The 21,376-nt window shown below is 38.4% G+C and overlaps 1 protein-coding gene across 1 annotated transcript in view; it reads right to left on the reverse strand.

Moving 5' to 3' along the window:
• Nucleotides 1–21,376, reverse strand: part of ptprsa (protein tyrosine phosphatase receptor type Sa) — a 476,646-nt gene that overhangs the window by 203,986 nt on the left and 251,284 nt on the right. Inside the window, exons 6-7 of the mRNA XM_072914629.1 lie at nucleotides 15,822–15,932; nucleotides 10,830–10,841 (exon numbers count right to left, since the gene is read on the reverse strand). Coding sequence (XP_072770730.1) covers nucleotides 10,830–10,841; nucleotides 15,822–15,932 — 123 coding nt within the window. The remainder of the gene's footprint in view (nucleotides 1–10,829; nucleotides 10,842–15,821; nucleotides 15,933–21,376) is intronic.

Consider the following 21,376-nt stretch of genomic DNA (forward strand, 5'->3'; position numbering starts at 1 on the left):
GTAGCCAGTTCAGTTTTAGTTTCGTTCTGCATAGCCTTCCCTAAGCTTCAATGCCTTAATTTTCTTATGGGCACTCACCTTTTGTTTATTTTTGGTTTAAGCATTAGACACCATTTTTACCTGCACGCTGCCTCCCGCCGTTTCCGACATCTACGATGCAATTAGTTACCTGCTGCCACCTACTGATATGGAAGAGTATAACATGGTAAGTCTGCCGATCTCCAGACAGCAGAGACACTTAACAACAACACATTATTTGCGGATTACTGGTTTGCAAAACATATTTTTTAACCCAAATAGGTGAAATTAGATCATCTCCCACGGCACACCAGACTGTATCTCACGGCACACTAGTGTGCAGCGGCACAGTGATTGAAAAACACTGGAGTAAAACTTGCTCGAAACTAGAATATCAACTGATGCAAAGCTGTGTCATCAACACTCACAAGTATAAAACTACTTTTTTAAAGTAATCAAGCCATATTTTCTTGTTCTATTGGCAAATAATTTTGCTTAGTTCAAATAAAATACCCCTAATTTTTGTATTTTTTTCTTCTTGTTTTTGAACACTGACTTTTTGCAGTGATGGCTCAAAGAAAAACAATGACAGGTTAAAAAGAGAGCAGAGGGCCCAAAGAAAACGAGAGAGAGGTTTTTGCCATCATTTATACCGAGAAAGAGAGACACCGTTTTGAAATGTTTGCACTGTCAAACAGAGCTGGTATTTCACAATAACGTTCCACGAAATGCCAGAAAGCATCTTGCATATTTAAAAGCAGAAGTCAAAATCTATTTTTGTAGCTAACGCCATCTTATATGTTTCACGTGCAAAATAAAAATTGTATTAAAACAAATGCTAATATGTATGAGTTGGTTTTCCAAAAATAAAACACCACTGTTTTAAATAATCCATTTTCAAATGTGTATGCGATAAATTGTCAATCAATGTGTCATATTTTCTTTATTTATTACCGATTACCTGTTTTTTGGCTACACAATATAATATAATGTAATTAATCTGAAGAAATAATAATATATAATTTGACATTCCTAATATATATTTAATATATAGTGATGCCCCCATGGTAAAAGTGCACTTTTATTGTTATGTGCATTTATAAGAAGAGGTTATCAGAAAAATCATTGTTTATTTCAACTATTTACCCTACAAGACGCATTGAGAATTGATAGTGTTTTTTTATCCGATTACCGTATTTTTCGGACTATAAGTCGCAGTTTTTTTCATACTTTGGCCGGGCTCCAGTGCGACTTATGTATGTTTTTTTCCTTCTTTATTATGCATTTTCGGCAGGTGCAACTTATACTCCGGTGCGTCTTATACTCCGAAAAATACGGTACTACTTAAATAATTTATATCTGCAGCCCTACTATACAGTCATTGGCCAACAATGTGTTAAAGGTAAGTCTTTAGGAGGATTTTTTTTCTGCAAATGCCAGGTGAGGCAACATTGTGTTTAGCCAGAGTCCATTTTTGCTACATCATGCACAAATAATACATAATGCAATTAATTCAACATCAAATCTAATTTCAATTGTGTGTATGATGTCGGGGTTTTACGGCATTTTCCGAATTGCCATCCAAATGTTTGTTGGGATGCAAAGAATGTCAAAGAGGGTGAAGAATTGTGTGCGAGTGTATCAAATGATGAACAAAATGGTGAAGCTGAGACCGACAGAAAAAACGTAAAAGACGAGACAGGAAAGAAGGTGGAAACCAAAACGATAAAGTCGAGCAGCAAAAGACAGCCGATAAAAAGACAGAAGTTGAAGAGCGGATAGACAAGGTGGACATGTAGACATACTGTACGGTACGCGTCGGGTTAGGGTTGTTGTAGAAAGGGAGGGAGGAGGAGGGCATAAGTGGGGGGGATAGAATAGGAAACTGTGATTCCAAACCAAAGCAAAAGACAAACCATGGCTCAAAGAGAGTTTGAAGGTCTCACACACTGGGGCTTAAAAGCAAGACTTAACTACAAGAGGACAGCATTAAACATAGCAATAGAGCTGGCAAATGTAACTTGGGAAGTCTGTGAGGCGTGTGGGGTTGGGAGAGGCCTAAGGAAGGTTGATTTGGGTTTGGACATAGTCGCACATTAAGGACATTTTTAGATTGGTGGAAAAACTATGGAAAAGCATCATAGAATGTTTTCATAAGTATGGGACTTGATATGTACTGACGTCTCTTTGTTTCGTAAACATTAAAGGGGAACATTATCACCAGACCTATGTAAGCGTCAATATATACCTTGATGTTGCAGAAAAAAGACCATATATTTTCTTAACTGATTTCCGAACTCTAAATGGGTGAATTTTGGCGAATTAAACGCCTTTCTAATATTCGCTCTCGGAGCGATGACGTCACAACGTGGCGTCAAATCGGGAAGCAATCCGCCATTTTCTCAAACACCAAGTCAAATCAGCTCTGTTATTTTCCGTTTTTTCGACTGTTTTCCGTACCTTGGAGACATCATGCCTCGTCGGTGTGTTGTCGGAGGGTGTAACAACACGAACAGGGACGGATTTAAATTGCACCAGTGGCCCAAAGATGCGAAAGTGGCAAGAAATTGGACGTTTGTTCCGCACACTTTACCGACGAAAGCTATGCTATGACAGAGATGGCAAGAATGTGTGGATATCCTGCGACACTCAAAGCAGATGCATTTCCAACGATAAAGTCAAAGAAATCTGCCGCCAGACCCCCATTGAATCTGCCGGAGTGTGTGAGCAATTCAGGGACAAAGGACCTCGGTAGCACGGCAAGCAATGGCGGCAGTTTGTTCCCACGAACGAGCGAGCTAAACCCCCTATCGACCCTAGCTTCCCTGGCCTGCTGACATCAACTCCAAAACTGGACAGATCAGCTTTCAGGAAAAGAGCGTGGATGAGGGTATGTCTACAGAATATATTAATTGATGAAAATTGGGCTGTCTGCACTCTCAAAGTGCATGTTGTTGCCAAATGTATTTCATATGCTATAAACCTAGTTCATAGTTGTTAGTTTCCTTTAATGCCAAACAAACATACCAATCGTTGGTTAGAAAGCGATCGCCGAATTCGTCCTCGCTTTCTCCCGTGTCGCTGGCTGTCGTGTCTTTTTCGTCGGTTTCGCTTGCATACGGTTCAAACCGATATGGCTCAATAGCTTCAGTTTCTTCTTCAATTTCGTTTTCGCGACCTGCCTCCACACTACAACCATCCGTTTCAATACATGCGTAATCTGTTGAATCGCTTAAGCCGCTGAAATCCGAGTCTGAATCCGAGATAATGTCGCTATAGCTTGCGGTTCTTTCCGCCATGTTTGTTTGTGTTGGCTTTCACTATGTGACGTCACAGGAAAATGGACGGGTGTTTATAACGATGGTTAAAATCAGGCACTTTGAAGCTTTTGTTAGGGATATTGCGTGATGGGTACAATTTTGAAAACAACTTCAAAAAATATAATAAGCCACTGGGAGCTGAATTTTAATGGTTTTAACCATTCTGAAATTGTGATAATGTTCCCCTTTAAAAGCACATTGGGGAGTTTTACAAATGAGTTGTTTTATACGTAGAATCAAATATCTTTTTATCCACTTAATCTGACATTTAAAAAGAAAGGAATAATCACTTTTCATTTTTATATCAACTGATAATCATCTTGGAAAATGAGTCAGCTCAAAGCAAATAACTGTTATGAAAGGAACATTGTGTTTTACTTGCAAAAATATACAACCTGGGGCGTATTATTTTATTTTTGTATAGCTCTTAAGTAAAAAAAAAAAAGAAAAAAAAAGTGTTGTCTTCTCAAGAGAATGGATTCAAGGAACAACACAAGTCCACCATATGGAGACAGAAAAATATCTTGCATTCAAGTTTCCAAAAAAGAAAAAAGATGAAAGGGCAGCCCATTCATCACACAGACATGCACGGGTGTAGCTAAATGACAAGAGTGACATACAGGTGTGCCCCCATCCACCCGGGCTAACACCGGAGAACTTGTACAATCCAGAAATGTCACCCAAGCCCTTCCAAGCATGCCATCACTAAAAAACAGGACTAAAACGCCAGACCACACAAAAGTCGAAAGATAGCGAACAAATTCAAACGGACAAATCCACAACAAGGACTAAGTACTGGAATGCATCAATGCTTTACGTTTTTTTTTCCCTTCTAGTTTTGTTCTCGTTCCCATTAACGTGGTCTCCAATTCAAATACATGGTTGAATGGGATGGGACAAAAGGTGTGTTTTTAGGGGACATGCCCGATCAAAAATGTGTCTGATGGTGCGCTTCTCTCCCCGGGGCTCAGGTCAGTCAATGGACCGGGAGCTGTTGTGCCTGAGTGAATGAGGCTGTCTCTAACCTTTGTCTACGTACGCCTGGATCAGCAACAATGGGCCGAACGACACCATAAACGTTTCCACCAAGCTATTTTAGACGGTATATCCTTTATCTTTTTTTCACATCCAGTCACTACAGTAGTCAATCGCATGAACTGTTTGGGCTTAGTTTTTTTTTTTTTCCACAGGATGCCCTTCCTGATGAAATTCTAAGCGGAAATCGATCCGGTGCCCTCTACCCTGAAAGATCGTGACTAGGGATGATGAATGCGTTAAAATGTAATATCGGGAATTATCGGTATCGTTTTTTTTAATTATCGGTATAGTTTTTTGTTTTTTTTTAAATTAAATCAACATAAAAAACACAAGATACACTTACAATTAGTGCACCAACCCAAAAAACCTCCCTCCCCCATTCACACAAAAGGGTTGTTTCTTTCTGTTATTAATATTCTGGTTCCTACATTATATATCAATACAGTCTGCAAGGGATACAGTCCGTAAGCACACATGATTGTGCGTGCTGCTGGTCCACTAATAGTACTAACCTTTAACAGTTAATTTTACTAATTTTCATTAATTACTAGTTTCTATGTAACTGTTTTTATATTGTCTTACTTTCTTTTTTATTCAAGAAAATGTTTTTAATTTATTTATCTTATTTTATAAACATTTTTAAAAAGTACCTTATCTTCACCATACCTGGTTGTCCAAATTAGGCATAATAATGTGTTAATTCCACGACTGCATATATCGGTTGGTATCGGTATTGGTAATTAAAGAGTTGGACAATATCGGAATATCGGATATCGGCAAAAAGCCATTATCGGACATCCCGAGTCGTGACACTTGCTTTTACTGTCATTAAAAAAGTAAACAACAGTTTTAAAATACAGTAGTACCTCGAGATACCGGTTAAAAATGGTACTGTGACTCAGCTCGTACATCGAAAAAGGTCAATAATTGCGTTGCTGATTGAAATAAATTAATATTCGTCTTCACCCCCCCAGCCAAAAAACTAAACAAAAAACACTACGATTTTAAAATGTGACATGCATTATGAAAAGAAAAACAATCTTTTAAACAAGATATATATAATAGAATAGAATATTCTACGGAAAAGTACAGTATTTTTAAGACGTATTGTAATATTATTATTAGAGATGTCCGATAATGGCTTTTTTGCCGATATCCGATATTGTCCAACTCTTAATTACCGATTCCGATATCAACCGATACCGATATATACAGTCGTGGAATTAACACATTATTATGCCTAATTTTGTTGTGATGCCCCGCTGGATGCATTAAACAATGTAACAAGGTTTTCCAAAATAAATCAAACTCAAGTTATGGAAAAAAGTGCCAACATGGCACTGCCATATTTATTATTGAAGTCACAAAGTGCATTATTTTTTTTTAACATGCCTCATAACAGCAGCTTGGAATTTGGGACATGCTCTCCCTGAGAGAGCATGAGGAGGTTGAGGTGGGGGGGTTAGGGTGTATATTGTAGCGTCCCGGAAGAGTTAGTGCTGCAAGGGGTTCCGGGTATTTGTTCTGTTGTGTTTATGTTGTGTTACGGTGCGGATGTTCTCTCGAAATGTGTTTGTCATTCTTGTTTGGTGTGGGTTCACAGTGTGGCGCATATTTGTAACAGTGCTAAAGTTGTTTATACGGTCACCCTCAGTGTGACCAAGTACGCTTTGCATTCGCTTGTGTGTGTGAAAAGCCGTAGATATTATGCGATTGGGCCGGCATGCCAAGGCAGTGCCTTTAAGGTTTATTGGCGCTCTGGACTTCTCCCTATGTCCGTGTACAGCGGCGTTTTAAAAAGTCATAAATTTTACTTTTTGAAACCGATACCGTGAATTTTGAAACAGATACCGATAATTTCCGATATTACATTTTAAAGCATTTATCGGCCGATAATATCGTCAGTCCGATATAATCAGACATCCTTAATTATTATACAGAATTTTCTGTGGCGAGCAGACTTCTACAGTATCTCATTCGAGCTGCTTCTTCGTCATACACACATCAGCAGCTTCTCCATACTTTCATGGATAAATGTCCGCAGTTTATATAGTACATCCTTGGCTGGCGTTATTGAGTCATACTGCTTGAGTTAGGTGCAGACCAGCAGTGCTACGTTCAAACTCCTTAACCATGTTTCTTTTGGTGATTTCTTTCTTTACGCGTCTTTTTCTGGTAGAAAAACTAAGTTACGGTATCACTTATGGTTATGTCGATCTCCAGCTATAAGCTAATGCCAGCAAGTACGATGGATGTTTTGGTTGGCTCTTACAGAGTTTACTGTGACATTCGCTACGCCAACTCGCGGTGGAAAGACTCGTAACCCGAATTTCTGCTCATAACACACAGCATAACAATTAGCCTCGTATCCCAAGGTATTACTACATAATGTTCATTCCGTAAACTATGTGTTTTATAAACGTGCTTTCCAACTACTCTTTTTGAGCATTGTCAAACTTAAGTGATGCTAGATTTGATGCAGCAATGCTCCTCCGGAAGATGACCAAAATGGGGTTTTGGTAATGATTAGATTTCGTCAACTGGTACCAGACTGAATTGTACCTCAAAGTGGAAACAAGTTAAAAGGTGGTGTCTGAATTATTAAAATATTCGGTTAGAAAACTAGCAGTGCTGTTCTGAAACACTCCAAAAAACTCTACTGGGGATCTAATGATTGATGGGTAGCCAGCATCAAAAGCTCGTATGAGATGACTGATCTGATAAGCTCACACATCCTGTAAAAAAGTTAAAAAGGCTCGACTCCATAAAATGATGCATTCACTTCTCCGCTTACCAACGAAGGCACCTTTGACAGTATTGCAATAATGAATGTGCTGCCGCTTCACATTTTGTCTGCCTCCAATTCAGCACTCTTGACTTTGTAAGAATTGGTTTCTTGACCGTAAACTGTAGTGCACAACTGGAAGCAATGGAACTAAGGAATCCCAACTGCATGGACAGGCTTCTCATTCACGTAGACCAGGAGCCCAGCCGGCCCATTTCGAATAGAGAAAAAGCAAAAAAAAGAAACATGTGGCTCTATTTGGACTACTAACAACCCGTTACCTTGTTTCAAGCCCCAATGTGGAGAGAAAGACAAAGAGACTTACAGTGAACGAGGTGAAAAGCAGTCGAGAGAGAATGCCAGAGTACTGCACTAGCTTTAATAGTGGGCGGTGTTGTGGAGGGATTTGCGGCAAAAAAACAGAGGTCAGAAGGTGGACATTATTGGCCATTTTGGTAGGGCAGGTTGTTGCTGCCCCAAAATGAAGGGGGAAGCCAAAATAATGTGCAGCCTTTAGTGTCACCTTGAAGCTGAGATTACACCCTCTTGCCGCCTGAGGACTCAGGCGCTGTATGGAGATCCTTTTGTTACGCTTGCTGGTTGAAGTCTACAACATTTACATAGAAGCTGCAGGGGTCAGCCTGTATTAACATACCATGGCTGCACCGATGCTAAAGAGGCTCTACGGGCGGCTCATCAAAATGGAAATTATTACCTAAAGAAAAGTGACAGGAATCGTGGCGGGGTATCCGATTAGGGGAGATTTGTAGTTCTTTTTATAGTAAGAAACGACAAGCAGCCAATTTCGTTCCCATGTGGTTATCCCTTCATCGAGTATGAACATTCAGATAGGGGACTGCGTTCATACATCTGCATAAGAACAGGCCCGTAAACCTTTCTTTTCGATAAACAGGTGTCTCTGAGGGTCGGCTGCAAACGTCAAATAGAGATGGTGGGATTTTTGTTTCGCTTTGGCCAGTGTGAACGTAAGGTGTAATCTAGCTTTCTTTCCCAACGTTACACGCAGACGCATAGCTGGACATGCAAGCACGTTCAAAAGCAGGCAGATTTCAGGTGGGCATGCGTGCACATGCGTACATAACAGCACAGTCTTTCTGCATCAAGTGTTATCGTAACGCTGTTTCCTCCAATATCTTGATCCGTTGAGTGGGGTTTTGTCAGGTGGTAGGCAGAAATGCCACAAAGCTATGGCAGTCACAAACTACTGTTTTTAGATTGATTCATGTTAGGTCTTTCAATTGGTGCAAAGTGTTGGGAAAGCTACTACACGGGAATGAGCATTCAAAAAAACTCAAATTTCATGTGCTAAGTTTCAGTATTAAAGCAGTCTGCATTATAGCATCCACAGTAATCACTTATATCAGTATGAATCACACTGGTTCTACCTTCGCTTGATAAGTCATCATGAATGACATTCATATCAAGAAGGCACAATTGTATGCACCGCAGATGATAATATTTCATATTTTTGAATCTAGATGCATGTCAGTAGTTAAGGTAGCATGAGTCAAACACGCTGACATGGATTATCATAAAAACACAATTTAAATCTGTCAAATTATGTTTAATGCTAACATTTACCACTTTTAACTACAAGCTGATATAGGGCGCTTTGGAGACTGAAAAAAACTAACTTCCGTAAAAGGGGTATTTTTCAAATGTTCAGTTTGTCTTGGAAGATGTTTCGCCTCTCATCCAAACAGGCCTCATCAGTTCATGCGCATAGACTGAGATTGGTCAGAAATAGTCTGAGACTAGAACTGAGCAATCATCAGTTCATGCTTATAGACATAGATCGGCCATGTCTAGTTCCAATATAAGTCTTTGAGCATGAACTGACCAGAACTGGTCAGATCTTAGATGTACTGTACTGAACTGAACAGATCTACTGTGCGACCACAACTGACCAATCTAAATCTAAGAGCAAGACATTATGATTGGTCAGTTCTCGTCCGGAATTGACTAAATGTGGTCAAATAAAGAGAGACTCGAATTGCCTAATCATCATTTTGTCAGTTGCAGTCTTAGAGTAGATCTGTTGTGTTTGTCTGTAAATTTAAGATCTGATCAGTTCATGCTCAGAGACTTACAGTATATTGGAACTGGAACTGACTGATCTAAGTCTATGAGCATGAACTGATGATTGACTTACAGTATATTGGTCAGTTCTAGTCTCAGAAGAGATCCGTTCAGTTTTTTTTACGTTTTGCTTCTCATCCAAGCAGTCTTCATCAGTTCATACTCATAAATGGAGATTGGTCAGATTTAGTGTGACACTAAGACTGACCAATCATAAGTTCTTGTTTCAGACTTATATTGATCAGTTCTAGACCCAATAGAAGTCCATTAACTGACAAGAACTGGTCAGATCTTAAACTTTGATTGGTCAGATCCAGTCTGATTGAAACTAGAACTGATTTGAACTGACGCATCATCAGACTTAGATAGCTAGCACAGGTAAGGGTGGTTTCACCCTATTGTGGTCTGACCAATCAAAGTCTATGAGCATGAACCAATGAGATTGGGGATTGGATGAGAGGCGAAAGGTCTTCTAAAACAAACAGTCCAGTTGTGATCCATTGAATGCCCTGAGGATACAATGACCTGGATTAATGGGATCATCTGTAGATATATATTGAAATTATATTTCCTGTCTCAATGCTGTGCAAGCGTGGGAGCCTCTGAAATGATGACTTTAAAAAAACTTCACGACTGCGACGGAAACAATTACAATTAGCTGCCGCTGTTTTGAAAATGCATGTACGGTTAAGTTCCAGCTGAGTACCAACAAATGCGATGTACAAGTGCTTATATTGTTATTGATCCTTGAGATAACACAAATGGTGTCTTAATGGCTGCCTGCAATCACCATGAAGCCCACTCAAGTCACATTTTTTCAGTAATGGATTGTTTCAAAGGAGATGACAGAAACACTAGCTGTATACACACTTATTTCATTCCGCATTTCCGTATGCATTTCAAGAAGCAGAGTAGCATCATTTGGAAAAAAGAAACACAAATCTGGCAAACAAAGAAACCAGAAAAAGACATACATTTAAAAGAAGAACAAATAGGTTTAGAAATGTAACTGAAACAAAGAAAAAAACACACACAAACACCATAATTACAACTGAAAACAATACTGGAACCAAAGGAAAGCCAGATAGGATGGTTTTGGGGGAGAACACTTTAGAAAAACAAAGGAAAGGCTAAAACGGAACAGAAGACATAGAAAGGGTAAAGAAAGAGACCAGTTCGGCCAAAGGGGTTCTGGACAGGCATGCAAGCGCAGTTACATTCTCCCATCGTGCAACAAGTCCTGTTATTTCCACGTGCTGGGTTTCCATGACAACACGTGCAAGAAAGCCTTTCTGGTGCAGAAGCAATACCAAAGGATGCAAAACGAGAAAAGGCCCCACAATGCAAACATAAAAGTAAATTAACAAAACCCGATCTAGTCGGGTTTGAATTCATCATTTCTTCCTTGGAAATAAAGAAATTCAATTAACAGTTTAGATTTAAATATTATGATTATTACTTTAATTTGAAATTATATCTAGCTTGTTTTTTTTTGGTTTTTTTTACATTGAGATTTTTTTTTTTTTCAAATGTGGGTTAAGAAAGTAAAAAAGAAAAAACACACCAACCTTCTCGAAGCTCTGAGGGATGTAAAGGGGTTGATGCAGAACACAATGACATGAGGAGAAGAGAAAAATAGGGGAAACACAGAGAGAGTAAAAAAAGCCACCTCAAGGTGTTTCGCTACAGCTACATTTCCCTTCACTTGAAACCCCCCCACCCCCCACTGTCTCGGTCACTGTCTCCCACCTCCCTTTGAATAAACTTCATTTTGAATAAATCAACCAAAACAATCAGATCAATCATTAATGTTGCAAAACAAAGAGTGGTGAAGCACCACTGGAGTCCAAATCATTATTGGAAGTTTACTCCTTACGGCAACAAGGGGGAGGCTCCAGTGGTGGGCTGGATATGCTTTCGTTAGAGAAGGTAGTCAAATCAAGAGAAAACAAGGAAAAACTAATGAGAGATAGAAAATAAAATAGACACAACTTTGGGCTGAAGTTAGCAGTTGCGGTGTAAGATACTCAATTTGGACCAATTATGATGGGTTTGTGTGACACATTGGTAGGAATCATTACTGATAGTACTTTGAACTTTGGCGTCGATCTCTACCACAGCTGCTAATCTCAGGTGCAATTGGCTTTGTGAACAAAAACATTGTCAACATCACGTATTGGCATCGCTCGACAAAAGTTAACTGAAAACAGACACAAGGTTGACACCATTCAGGGCATAACACGTGTAATCACATCAAGGGTCCCTGCATCGTTAACTCGGGGCATGCTGCTGAAGACTGCGGGAATAGTTGGGCCGACTTTATTTGAGACCGTTCGCACGTTCCCATTGTGATGTGACAGCTAACGCGTGGGGTGTCCAAAGTGTGGCCGTTTGCGGCCCGCGGTTTGTCTTAAGACAAAACAAACACATTCCAGATTATAACATTAGACAAAAAAAACTGTGGAGGATGCATATATGTTTAAGAGTTATTTCTTTTTACATATCCATGTTTAAATCAGCTAGTACTTTTCCTTTGTATATTCTACCAGTTTCTTTCGACATTTCAGATGCCTGGTTAGTGTCTTCACCCTTGGAATGTGAACTACAACCCCCACTCTTTTTCCTTATCAGTGTTGCGAGGGGGTAGATGGGGGCTTTCTTTGTGTGCAAGGAGTGGGCTTTTCCGTTTGAATGTCAGCTCAACCAGAGTAGCCGATATGAATGTATTGGCTAAGTTGACCTCCTAAAGCTTTAGTAAAACTTGAAAATATTCCAATTCTGTCTTGATGGTCCTTCTTACTCAGCATATATGTCATCGAAAGAACTTGGGATTGACCAGTAACTTAGATTCCCTGGGAGGAAGAGCTGGTCTACGCAATAAAACAAACAAAAAAATCCTGAAAACCGAAACGGTCAACGACCTGTGCGGCTTACGGTTTATGGTTGTCATTTACGCGCGGCCTGTTATTATGAACGAGTACTCATTTTTGGAAAGTCATAGTAAGTTTTCAAGTGCGCTTAAACCCTTGAAAGTGATTTGGTTAACACATTTAAAATATAATTTGTCACAAAGAGATTTAAAGGGGGTTAGATTAGATCAGTGATTCTCAAACTCCATCTAGTGGTACGCCAAAAAATCACTTGATTAAAGTAGTGCTTTATTTTCCTATATTTAACCACAGTCTTCCTGTTCAAACAGTATAATGTTACAGTGGCCAAAAATATGAAATACACACCTCGGCCTCTTTTTTAATGAATACTTAAGCCTACTATGCTACTGTAATATAAAGTTGGGTCATTATGGTGGTATTTTGAGAGCTAAGTGTTTTCGGAGGTGGTACTTGGTGAAAAAATGTAAGAACCACTGGATTAGATATTACACCAGGGCTGGCCCCTACCTATACGCAGATCGCGTTGTCAGCGTAGGGTCCTGTAATCAGTATCTGTATGCGTGTGTAGGGGTGGGGAGTTCGCTTTGCATGAATAAGCATATGTAAAATTTTAAGGGCGCTTAATATGACATTTTTAAAAGGCTAACACATTCCTAGCGCCTTCCTGCTCTGTCACTGAGGAGAAAACATTGGTAAATTTCCCTCATTGTAACCAATGTCCCCGTGGTGTGAGGCATTAGTGCTGGGCTTATAAAAGAGGATAAAGGTGCGAATCGTTGGGCATCTGACGATTCGATCCAATTACGATTCAAGGGGTGACGGTTTGATTTAGAATCGGTTTCTCAATTCGACACAATTCTTGCAATGCATTATTTGGCATAATAATTATATTGAAACCTTTTCAAAACAGGTTACAGGTTAGAAACAAAACTCCTTATGGTTGCATGGAGATGGCCTAAAAACGTATTTTTAAAAAATTCTTATAAAAAGTAAAAATAAAAAAGAATATATATATATATATATATATATATATATATATATATATATATATATATATTTAGGGCTGTGAATTTTTGGGTGTCCCACGATTCGATTCAATATCGATTCTTGGGGTCACGATTCGATTCAAAATCGATTTTTTTTTCAATTCAACACGATTCTCGATTCAAAAAACGATTTTTTTCCCGATTCAAAAACAATTCTCTATTCATTCAATACATAGGATTTCAGCAGGAACTACCCCAGTCTGCTGACATGCAAGCAGAGTAGTAGATTTTTGTAAAAAAGCTTTTATAATTGTAAAGGACAATGTTTCATCAACTGATTGCAATAATGTAAATTTATTTTAACTATTAAATTAACGAAAAATATGACTTCTTTTATCTTTGTGAAAATATTGGACACAGTGTGTTGTCAAGCTTATGAGATGTGATGCAAGTGTAAGCCACTGTGACACTAATGTTCTTTTTTTTTTATAAATGTCTAATGATAATGTCAATGAGGGATTTTTAATCACTGATATGTTGAAATCGTAACTAATATTGATACTGTTGTTGATAACATAGTTTTGGTTTGTTTTGTGTCGTGTTTGTGTCTCCTCTCAATTGCTCCGTTTATTGCAGTTCTGAGTGTTGCTGGGTCGGGTTTGGTTTTGGAATTGGATTGCATTGTTATGGTATTGCTGTGTATTGTTTTGTTGGATTGATTAATAAAAATAAATAAATAAATAAATAAAAATAAATAAGTTTAAATAATAAAAAAAAAAAAAAAAAAAAAAATCGATTTTTAAAAAATGAGAATCAATTCTGAATTGCACAACGTGAGAATCGCGATTCGAATACGAATCGATTTTTTCCCACACCCCTAATATATATATATATATATATATATTTTTGTTTTCATAATTTTTTTTGTGAGTTTTTTAAAATGATGAATCGATTTAGAATTGAGACGAATAAGGATCTGGAATTGGATGCGAATCGACTTGATGTGCACCCCATCTATGGGATCTAGTCTTGTTTCAGAAATCTATGTGTCAGGAAGAGGTGAACATTTATGTTTTAATTATATTATTGTTTTTCACAGAAAAAAATCTAATTGAAACATTTCTTTCCCATCAATTCATTTCAGCACAAAATATGCATGAAGTTAAATTCAAGTTTGTATAATTGAATTTTTTATTGTTTCACATTGATTAAAAAAAAAGGGAAATTAAAATGAAATTCTGCTTAGGGCCCCAATTTATTTCATTTATTTATTTCACCTACTCAGTGGCCTAGTGGTTAGAGTGTCCGCCCTGAGTTCAAATCCCGGCCGAGTCATACCAAAGACTATAAAAATGGGACCCATTACCTCCCTGCTTGGCACTCAGCATCAAGGGTTGGAATTGGGGGTTAAATCACCAAAAATGATTTCCGGGCGCGGCACCGCTGCTGCCCACTGCTCCCCTCACCTCCCAGGGGGTGAACAAGGGGATGGGTCAAATGCAGAGGACAAATTTCACCACACCGAGTGTGTGTGACAATCATTGGTACTTTAACTTTAACATTAATTTGCTTTGTTACTAGTACCACAAAGACAAATGTTGATGTTTGTCCATATATTGATCTACATTAGTATATCAAATGTACAAAATGTATCAAAGTGGCCCCCGCATGTTTTAATGCTGGAAAACGATTGGACACCCCTGATCTAACGTATTAGTTTTGACGCCTCGCAAGCTGATACGATGGCAATGCAAGGTACAAATATACTCCCTGACCTAATTTATAATGTCATTCTCGTGAATTATTTATTGGGAACAAAGTTATTTGGTACGCAGCAGAAGGAACAAACTGAGTAGACACCGAGGCATCTTTATTTAATATGCGCCGTATAAATAAAACATAGCGAAAGTGCATCTGCCTCAAATTGTTAAACCTCACTAAACAGGGATTCATTGTCATTTTGCATTAGTGGTAGAGCGATGGCTTGTGTCCACATAGCATGTAACCAACGGGAAACGCAAAGTTCCCGACTTGCAGGCCAAACGACTACTGAAAAGACGAAACCCCGTATCGGGATTAAGTACGTCAAACGGCATATTATTTTATGCAACATAAAGATGCTGACTATCTTTTTTTAACATAATAGAAGAATTTTAATTGATGGCAACTAATACCTCGCCACTCAATTAAAATCCCGACTTACCGTTTTGATCCTGTACCTGGGGGGGAAAAAAAACAACAACAAAAAAACTAACAGACTTTAACGTCTGAGATGGAGGGGGAGTGGGGGCGGGGGTGCACAATTACAAATTAAAAATGCACAGCCGATAAGGCAAAGACATACGGCCTCTTGCGCTACGTATTTCCTTCCAAGCGAGTAGGGGGCATGGCGTTGGAAGACAAAAATGGAGCGTTACATCATAACACAGAAAAACATCACTTGCTCATATTATTTTTTACAATTGTCTGTTTTAGTGCAAATGCAATTACATAACAGGGCAGGCAGTAATATCAGCGCTGAAATATTTATAATAGTGGGATAATTCTAGTCTGCAAAACATTTTTTTTTTTCGAGCTAGAAGGGGAAGCAATTATCATTTGTTAAGCTCAACGCTAAAAGAGGAGCTTCATTGTGCTGACATTTTACTCTTTTTTTGGGGTCTAAGACTGGTTGTCTCCCTACCTCGCACATAAAGGTTAGCAGAGGACGAGTAGCGCACGCCTTCCACGTTAGACGCCACGCACTCGTACTTCCCCTGGTCCGTCTCCTCGCTGTTCTCAATCTGCAAGGCACCTGCGAAACGACAACATGAGGCAAAACACGAGCAAAGAGAAGACAGAGAGAGAGGGGGGGGGAGAGAGAGGGCCGTGGTTAGTTGTTTATCGGGGACAGTGCACGAAGAAGTCAGACAATCCTCTAAACGCGGCATCTCGCAATTCCCTTGGACTATTCCGTCCTCTCTGCGATTCTAATGCCGCTCGCCGTGACGAACTGGGTTCGCCTCCGGCGTGGCAGATAAAAAGGGAATGAATTTAATAAATAAAACAGCGGACTGAATCAGTCACAGGGAATTTGTCGCTCGCTGTTGGGATGCGATTCATATAGGACGTTTGATCGCTTGGAAAAGAAGAAAAAACAACGACGATAAAAGGACAAAGTAATTGTGCGAGTGGTATGAAAGCGATTGGGTAAGGGTGTTGAGATCACACTGTAAACTAAAAAGGGATTCAACAAAACATTTTTGTGTGACACTTTTGTTAAGAGCAGACGTGGACAATAAAATACCAATAAAATATGAGCCAAATCTGAAAAATACAAACAGTCCTGCAGTGCGTTTACTTGTGCAAAGCCAGTTAACATCTAAATAGTTTCCAAAAAAAACCACACAGTCGGTCTTTTCTTGCATTTTAGTCAAATTGTGTACAAAAAGTGAACAGAGGAGCTAGTAGCTACACAATATCAAAGCTATACATACCTAATAAGTGTCCTTGATTGAACAATGTTAGTCTAAAACACAACGTGTGTCAATATAAACTAATGTCAAATAATTAAAGCTACCTTTTGTGTACAGATGCAATGTCTCCAACGGAGAAGCGTATCAGAAAGTGTCCAGTAACAAACGTGTGCGCATCATTCGACTTGATATGAACTTAACTTAGTTATTGTGGTCGGTTGGTGTCACTCTACTTTAGACAGCACTATTCCATTCCAGATGCTTAATAATAAATAGGTTAGGTTAAATAGGTGGAAAAACTCGCAATCTCTCCAATAATGTATTTCTAATTTCTAGTCAAAATATGTAAACAAACCTAATAAAAGTCACAATCCCCTGAATAGTATTTTTATGAGATGTAAGGCAATATATCATCTGAAGAAAACAATACTACTTTTGAGCATCACAAGTCTGTTGTGAGTCTGGTGATAAAGTATATATATATATATATCCATCCATCCATCCATTTTCTACCGCTTATTCCCTTCGGGGTCGCGGGGGCGCTGGAGCCTATCTCAGCTACAATATATATATATATATATATATATATATATATATATATATATGTACACAATACCAGTAAGAATAGATAATTATAGGTTTTTGATGGCTAATTTCAAGACCACTTTTAAGTTTTTAAAGCTTAAATACAATGACATTTTTCAAGAAATCTTACCAAGACAATTTTGACTTGTACCATTGGCACATTTTTTGCTCATATATATATATATATATATATATATATATATATATATATATATATATATATATATAGTATAATATCTACTAATTTGTGCAAATAAATAAGTTTACATCCGAACAAGGTCATGTCCTGTATTTTCCGGACTATAAACCGCTACGTTTTTCCCAAGCTTTGAACCCCGCGGCTTAAAGGTGCGGCTAATCTATGGATTGTTCTTTGCTAACAACCAAATTATGGAATAGACTAAGCAAATACATCAAATAATGTACTAAAATGATCTACTTTAAGGAACTGTTCAAATTCAAAGTGTTTACAAAGTACAAGAAAGAACTATCCTAATAAACGTCTTGAACCTCATTAAAAAAGGAAAACATATTATTAAAAGCGGAATAAAGACATCAATGACTTTTCTGTTTTGTTTGATCCGCTGTTTTACTGCCGTGTTACAGGCACCATTTGGAAACAATTAAGGTATGTAAATAAACATTTACTAAATATTTCTGTGTAAATAATTCATTTCACAACAAACTGGTATATATCAGCGGTTTATAGTCCAGTGAGTTCGGAGCCCCTAAAGGGACATGGATGTTTTGCGAGATTTCGCAATACTTTTGCGAGATCTCCCAATACTTTTTGCGAGATCTCCCAATACTTTTTGGGAGATCTCGCAATACCTTTCGCGAGATCTCGCAATACTTTTCGCGAGATCTCGCAAAAGGTTTTTTTCCTATGTCAGTGAACCGGAAGTAAAACAGACACAGCGATGGTGAACCGGAAGTGAAACAGACAAAGCATGCAGGAGCCTACCCATCATCTGTGCTCTGGTGTGGGACCATAATACAAGTTGATGTCTTTATATGTTAGGCCAATACTAAAATAGAAATCAATAAACTTCTCCCACGGATGATGGGTAGGCTCCTCCATCGCGTTGTCTGTTTCACTTCCGGTTCACCATCGCTGTGTCTGTTTTACTTCTGGTTCACTGACATAGGAAAAAAACCTTTTGCGAGATCTCACAAAGTATTTTTTCCCCTCCATGTCCCTTTAGGGCAGTGGCTCTTAACCTTGTTGGAGGTACCGAACCCCACCAGTTTCATATGCGCATTCACCGAACCCTTCTTTAGTGAAAAATTAAATATTTATATATATATATATATATATATATATATATATATATATATATATATATATATATATATATATATAAATAAAATATGTTTTTGGTAACACTTTAGTATGGGGACCACATTCGAAGTAACAAAGACTTAATTTAGAGTGTTTTTGACACTAGGGTAACATATTCTAAGTAACAGACTTAATTTAGAGTTATTTGGTTAGGGTTAGGGTTAGGGCCAGGGTTAGAGAGTTAGGGTTATAATAAGGTCATGCCGAATAAGGCATTAAGTACTTAATAATGACTAGTTAAGAGCCAATATGTTACTAATTTGCATGTTAATAAGCAACTAATTACTGGTGAATATGTTCCCCATACTAAAGTGTTACCATGTTTTTTTTTACTAGTGCACAAAATGAACCGTGCATGAACATCACCTTGTTCAAAGAACAAAACCAACACAGTGCATAAACTCACAACAAATTACACACCTGCAAATCAGTCAAATGTTGCCGTATCCGTAATACGCCGATAGGAAGACGTTTTTATTTACACGATGAGTCGGGCGTGTCTTGACCTCTGCCGAACCCCTGAGCCCGACTCACCGAACCCAGGTTAAGAACCACTGCTTTAGGGGCTCCGTAGGAGAGGAATGTTTTAATTATTTTTCTTCCAAAATTTAGTGGGTGCGGTTTATATGCCGGTGCGCCTTTTAGTCCAGAAAATACGATAATCCAACTGTAACTTAGAATAATAATTTGATACAATATGCATTTTTTTCCACATACTTTAATACTGTATAATAGTACTACAACATCCCCTATGGGTTTGCGTAATAACAATCCAGTTATCCCTTATCTGATTTGAGATTTGGTCCCTTGTATGTGCAAATGAGCCCAACCTAATGCTTAGGTAGAACGAGGAAGAAGGGGGGGTGGCGTTTGTGCGAGGCGAGGTGAAACAACGGGCGCCACATCATTCTTTGTTAGAGCACAGTTGACGGCACATCCTGATGATATCATTAGTGCTTCTGGCTGCTTCAGCAAACAGATTGAAGCCTTGGCTTCCCTGACAAAGTGCCGCACTGTCGCTAGTTAGTGTCGATGCAGAGAGCATCAATCTACCAGCCAACGCCCAGAATGCTTTGTGATGTATAGTAACTACTTGCTTCACATTTCTGGGCACACACCTAAAACTAGGATGGCACAAACCTTCACCAAGGGTGATTTTATTTTGCGTCAGCGCCAAGTTGTATATTTTAAAAAAATGACCTCTATCAATTGTAAGCAAAACAACATACACATACAGAGGAATACTGTACAATACAATTTTAATCATATAAATATTTAAATTAGAGCTGTTGAATTAAATGCATTAACTCATGCGGTAAATTGCAAAACATTACTGCATGAATCATGTATCAGTGTAGATCAGACCTGGGCAAATTAAGGCCCGGTGGCCACATGCGGCCCGCCGGACATTCCCAAATAATTTTTTTAGATATTTAAGATGGAAAGTGTAGCTGCCATTATGATGTGCAGTCATGTTTTCTAACGACCGTAAGTCTTCAACTATACTAAGTATTTCAATGGTTGGAATCTGCGCTTATGGATGATATACTAGTTACTATGGTAATCTAATTAGTTAATATGGTCATCTAATTAGTTACTATGGTAATCTACGTCACAGCAGCTCAGGCGATGCACCAAACGGTGTGGGCGGGAAGCGTTTCCACAGACGCGGAAGGAGATTTTCACAACAAAGTTCTAAAGCTTAGTGGTATATCAGATTGTAGGTGGGTTTATTTTGTACCCTCTGCGTTCATATTTCACTGTTTGTTGCATTTTTGTTGCATTTCACTTGATTGTAAAATATGTCGATCGAAAGGGGGTGTGACATTCATATTTTGTCAATATTCAGTGTTTTATCGTTCATAGAAACATTTAAAATTCCATTTCGTTTTTTAAGGCGGTCTGTCATAATGTTTTAAGCAAGGTTTTGTATTAGTGTTCCTAAAAATAGATATACCGGCCCCCAGACACATTTTTTTCTCTAAATGTGGCCCCCCGAGTCAAAATAATTGCCCAGGCCTGGTGTAGATTAATCACCCGGTTTATTTTGACTGCACATGCTCCTTTACCTTAACTGCGTTTACCTGAAAGGCGTAGGTTGCTATATTGTCAGTAGATCAGGTCAATGCAGTACCAAAATACGCATGCATAAAAGCCACTCTACACGCGGTCATGCGGAGAATTCGGCACTGTTTTGATGCCAAACATACTCCAGTGCAAAAATAAGGAGAGACTCCGACTAGTGTGCTCTTTGGCAAATTTCACTCCAAAATACAACCTTGTGGGACTTAAGATAAAACTGGTGCCAAGTTTTAAAGCAAATAAATAACGTGCGTTCAGGTAAAACATTTAAAAAAGGTTCCTGTATGGCATTCCGGCAATAAAATTGCATTTACGTCACAATATTCAAGTCTTTTTTTTAAGTTAATTCAAATTATGCAAGCAAGTTATTCACTGCATGATTAATCCCAATTCATAAATGTGATTAATCTGATTTTCAAAGATTAATCATTTGACAGAACTAATATAAATACATGGATGACCATACAGTAGCCGTACTAAAATGTGTATGGATTAAAACTATCAGTTCCCAATGAGGAAGTGAGCTCTAATCAGAGCTGTCTATCGCTACATTTAGTTTGAATCCGAATAATCACACTGTTGAATTTTAATTAATCACGATTAATCACAGTAAATTACATGCGTGTATAATTTCAATTAACTCAATATCAATCAATCAATATTTATTAGTATAGCCTTTAATCAGAAGTGCCTAAAAAGGGCTTCACAAACCACAACGACTGATCTGTACCCACATTCGAAGAAACCTTAGAAGGGGGTCACACTTAACTAATG

Source organism: Nerophis lumbriciformis, linkage group LG14 (genome assembly GCF_033978685.3).
Source record: "Nerophis lumbriciformis linkage group LG14, RoL_Nlum_v2.1, whole genome shotgun sequence".
Lineage (NCBI taxonomy): Eukaryota > Metazoa > Chordata > Actinopteri > Syngnathiformes > Syngnathidae > Nerophis > Nerophis lumbriciformis.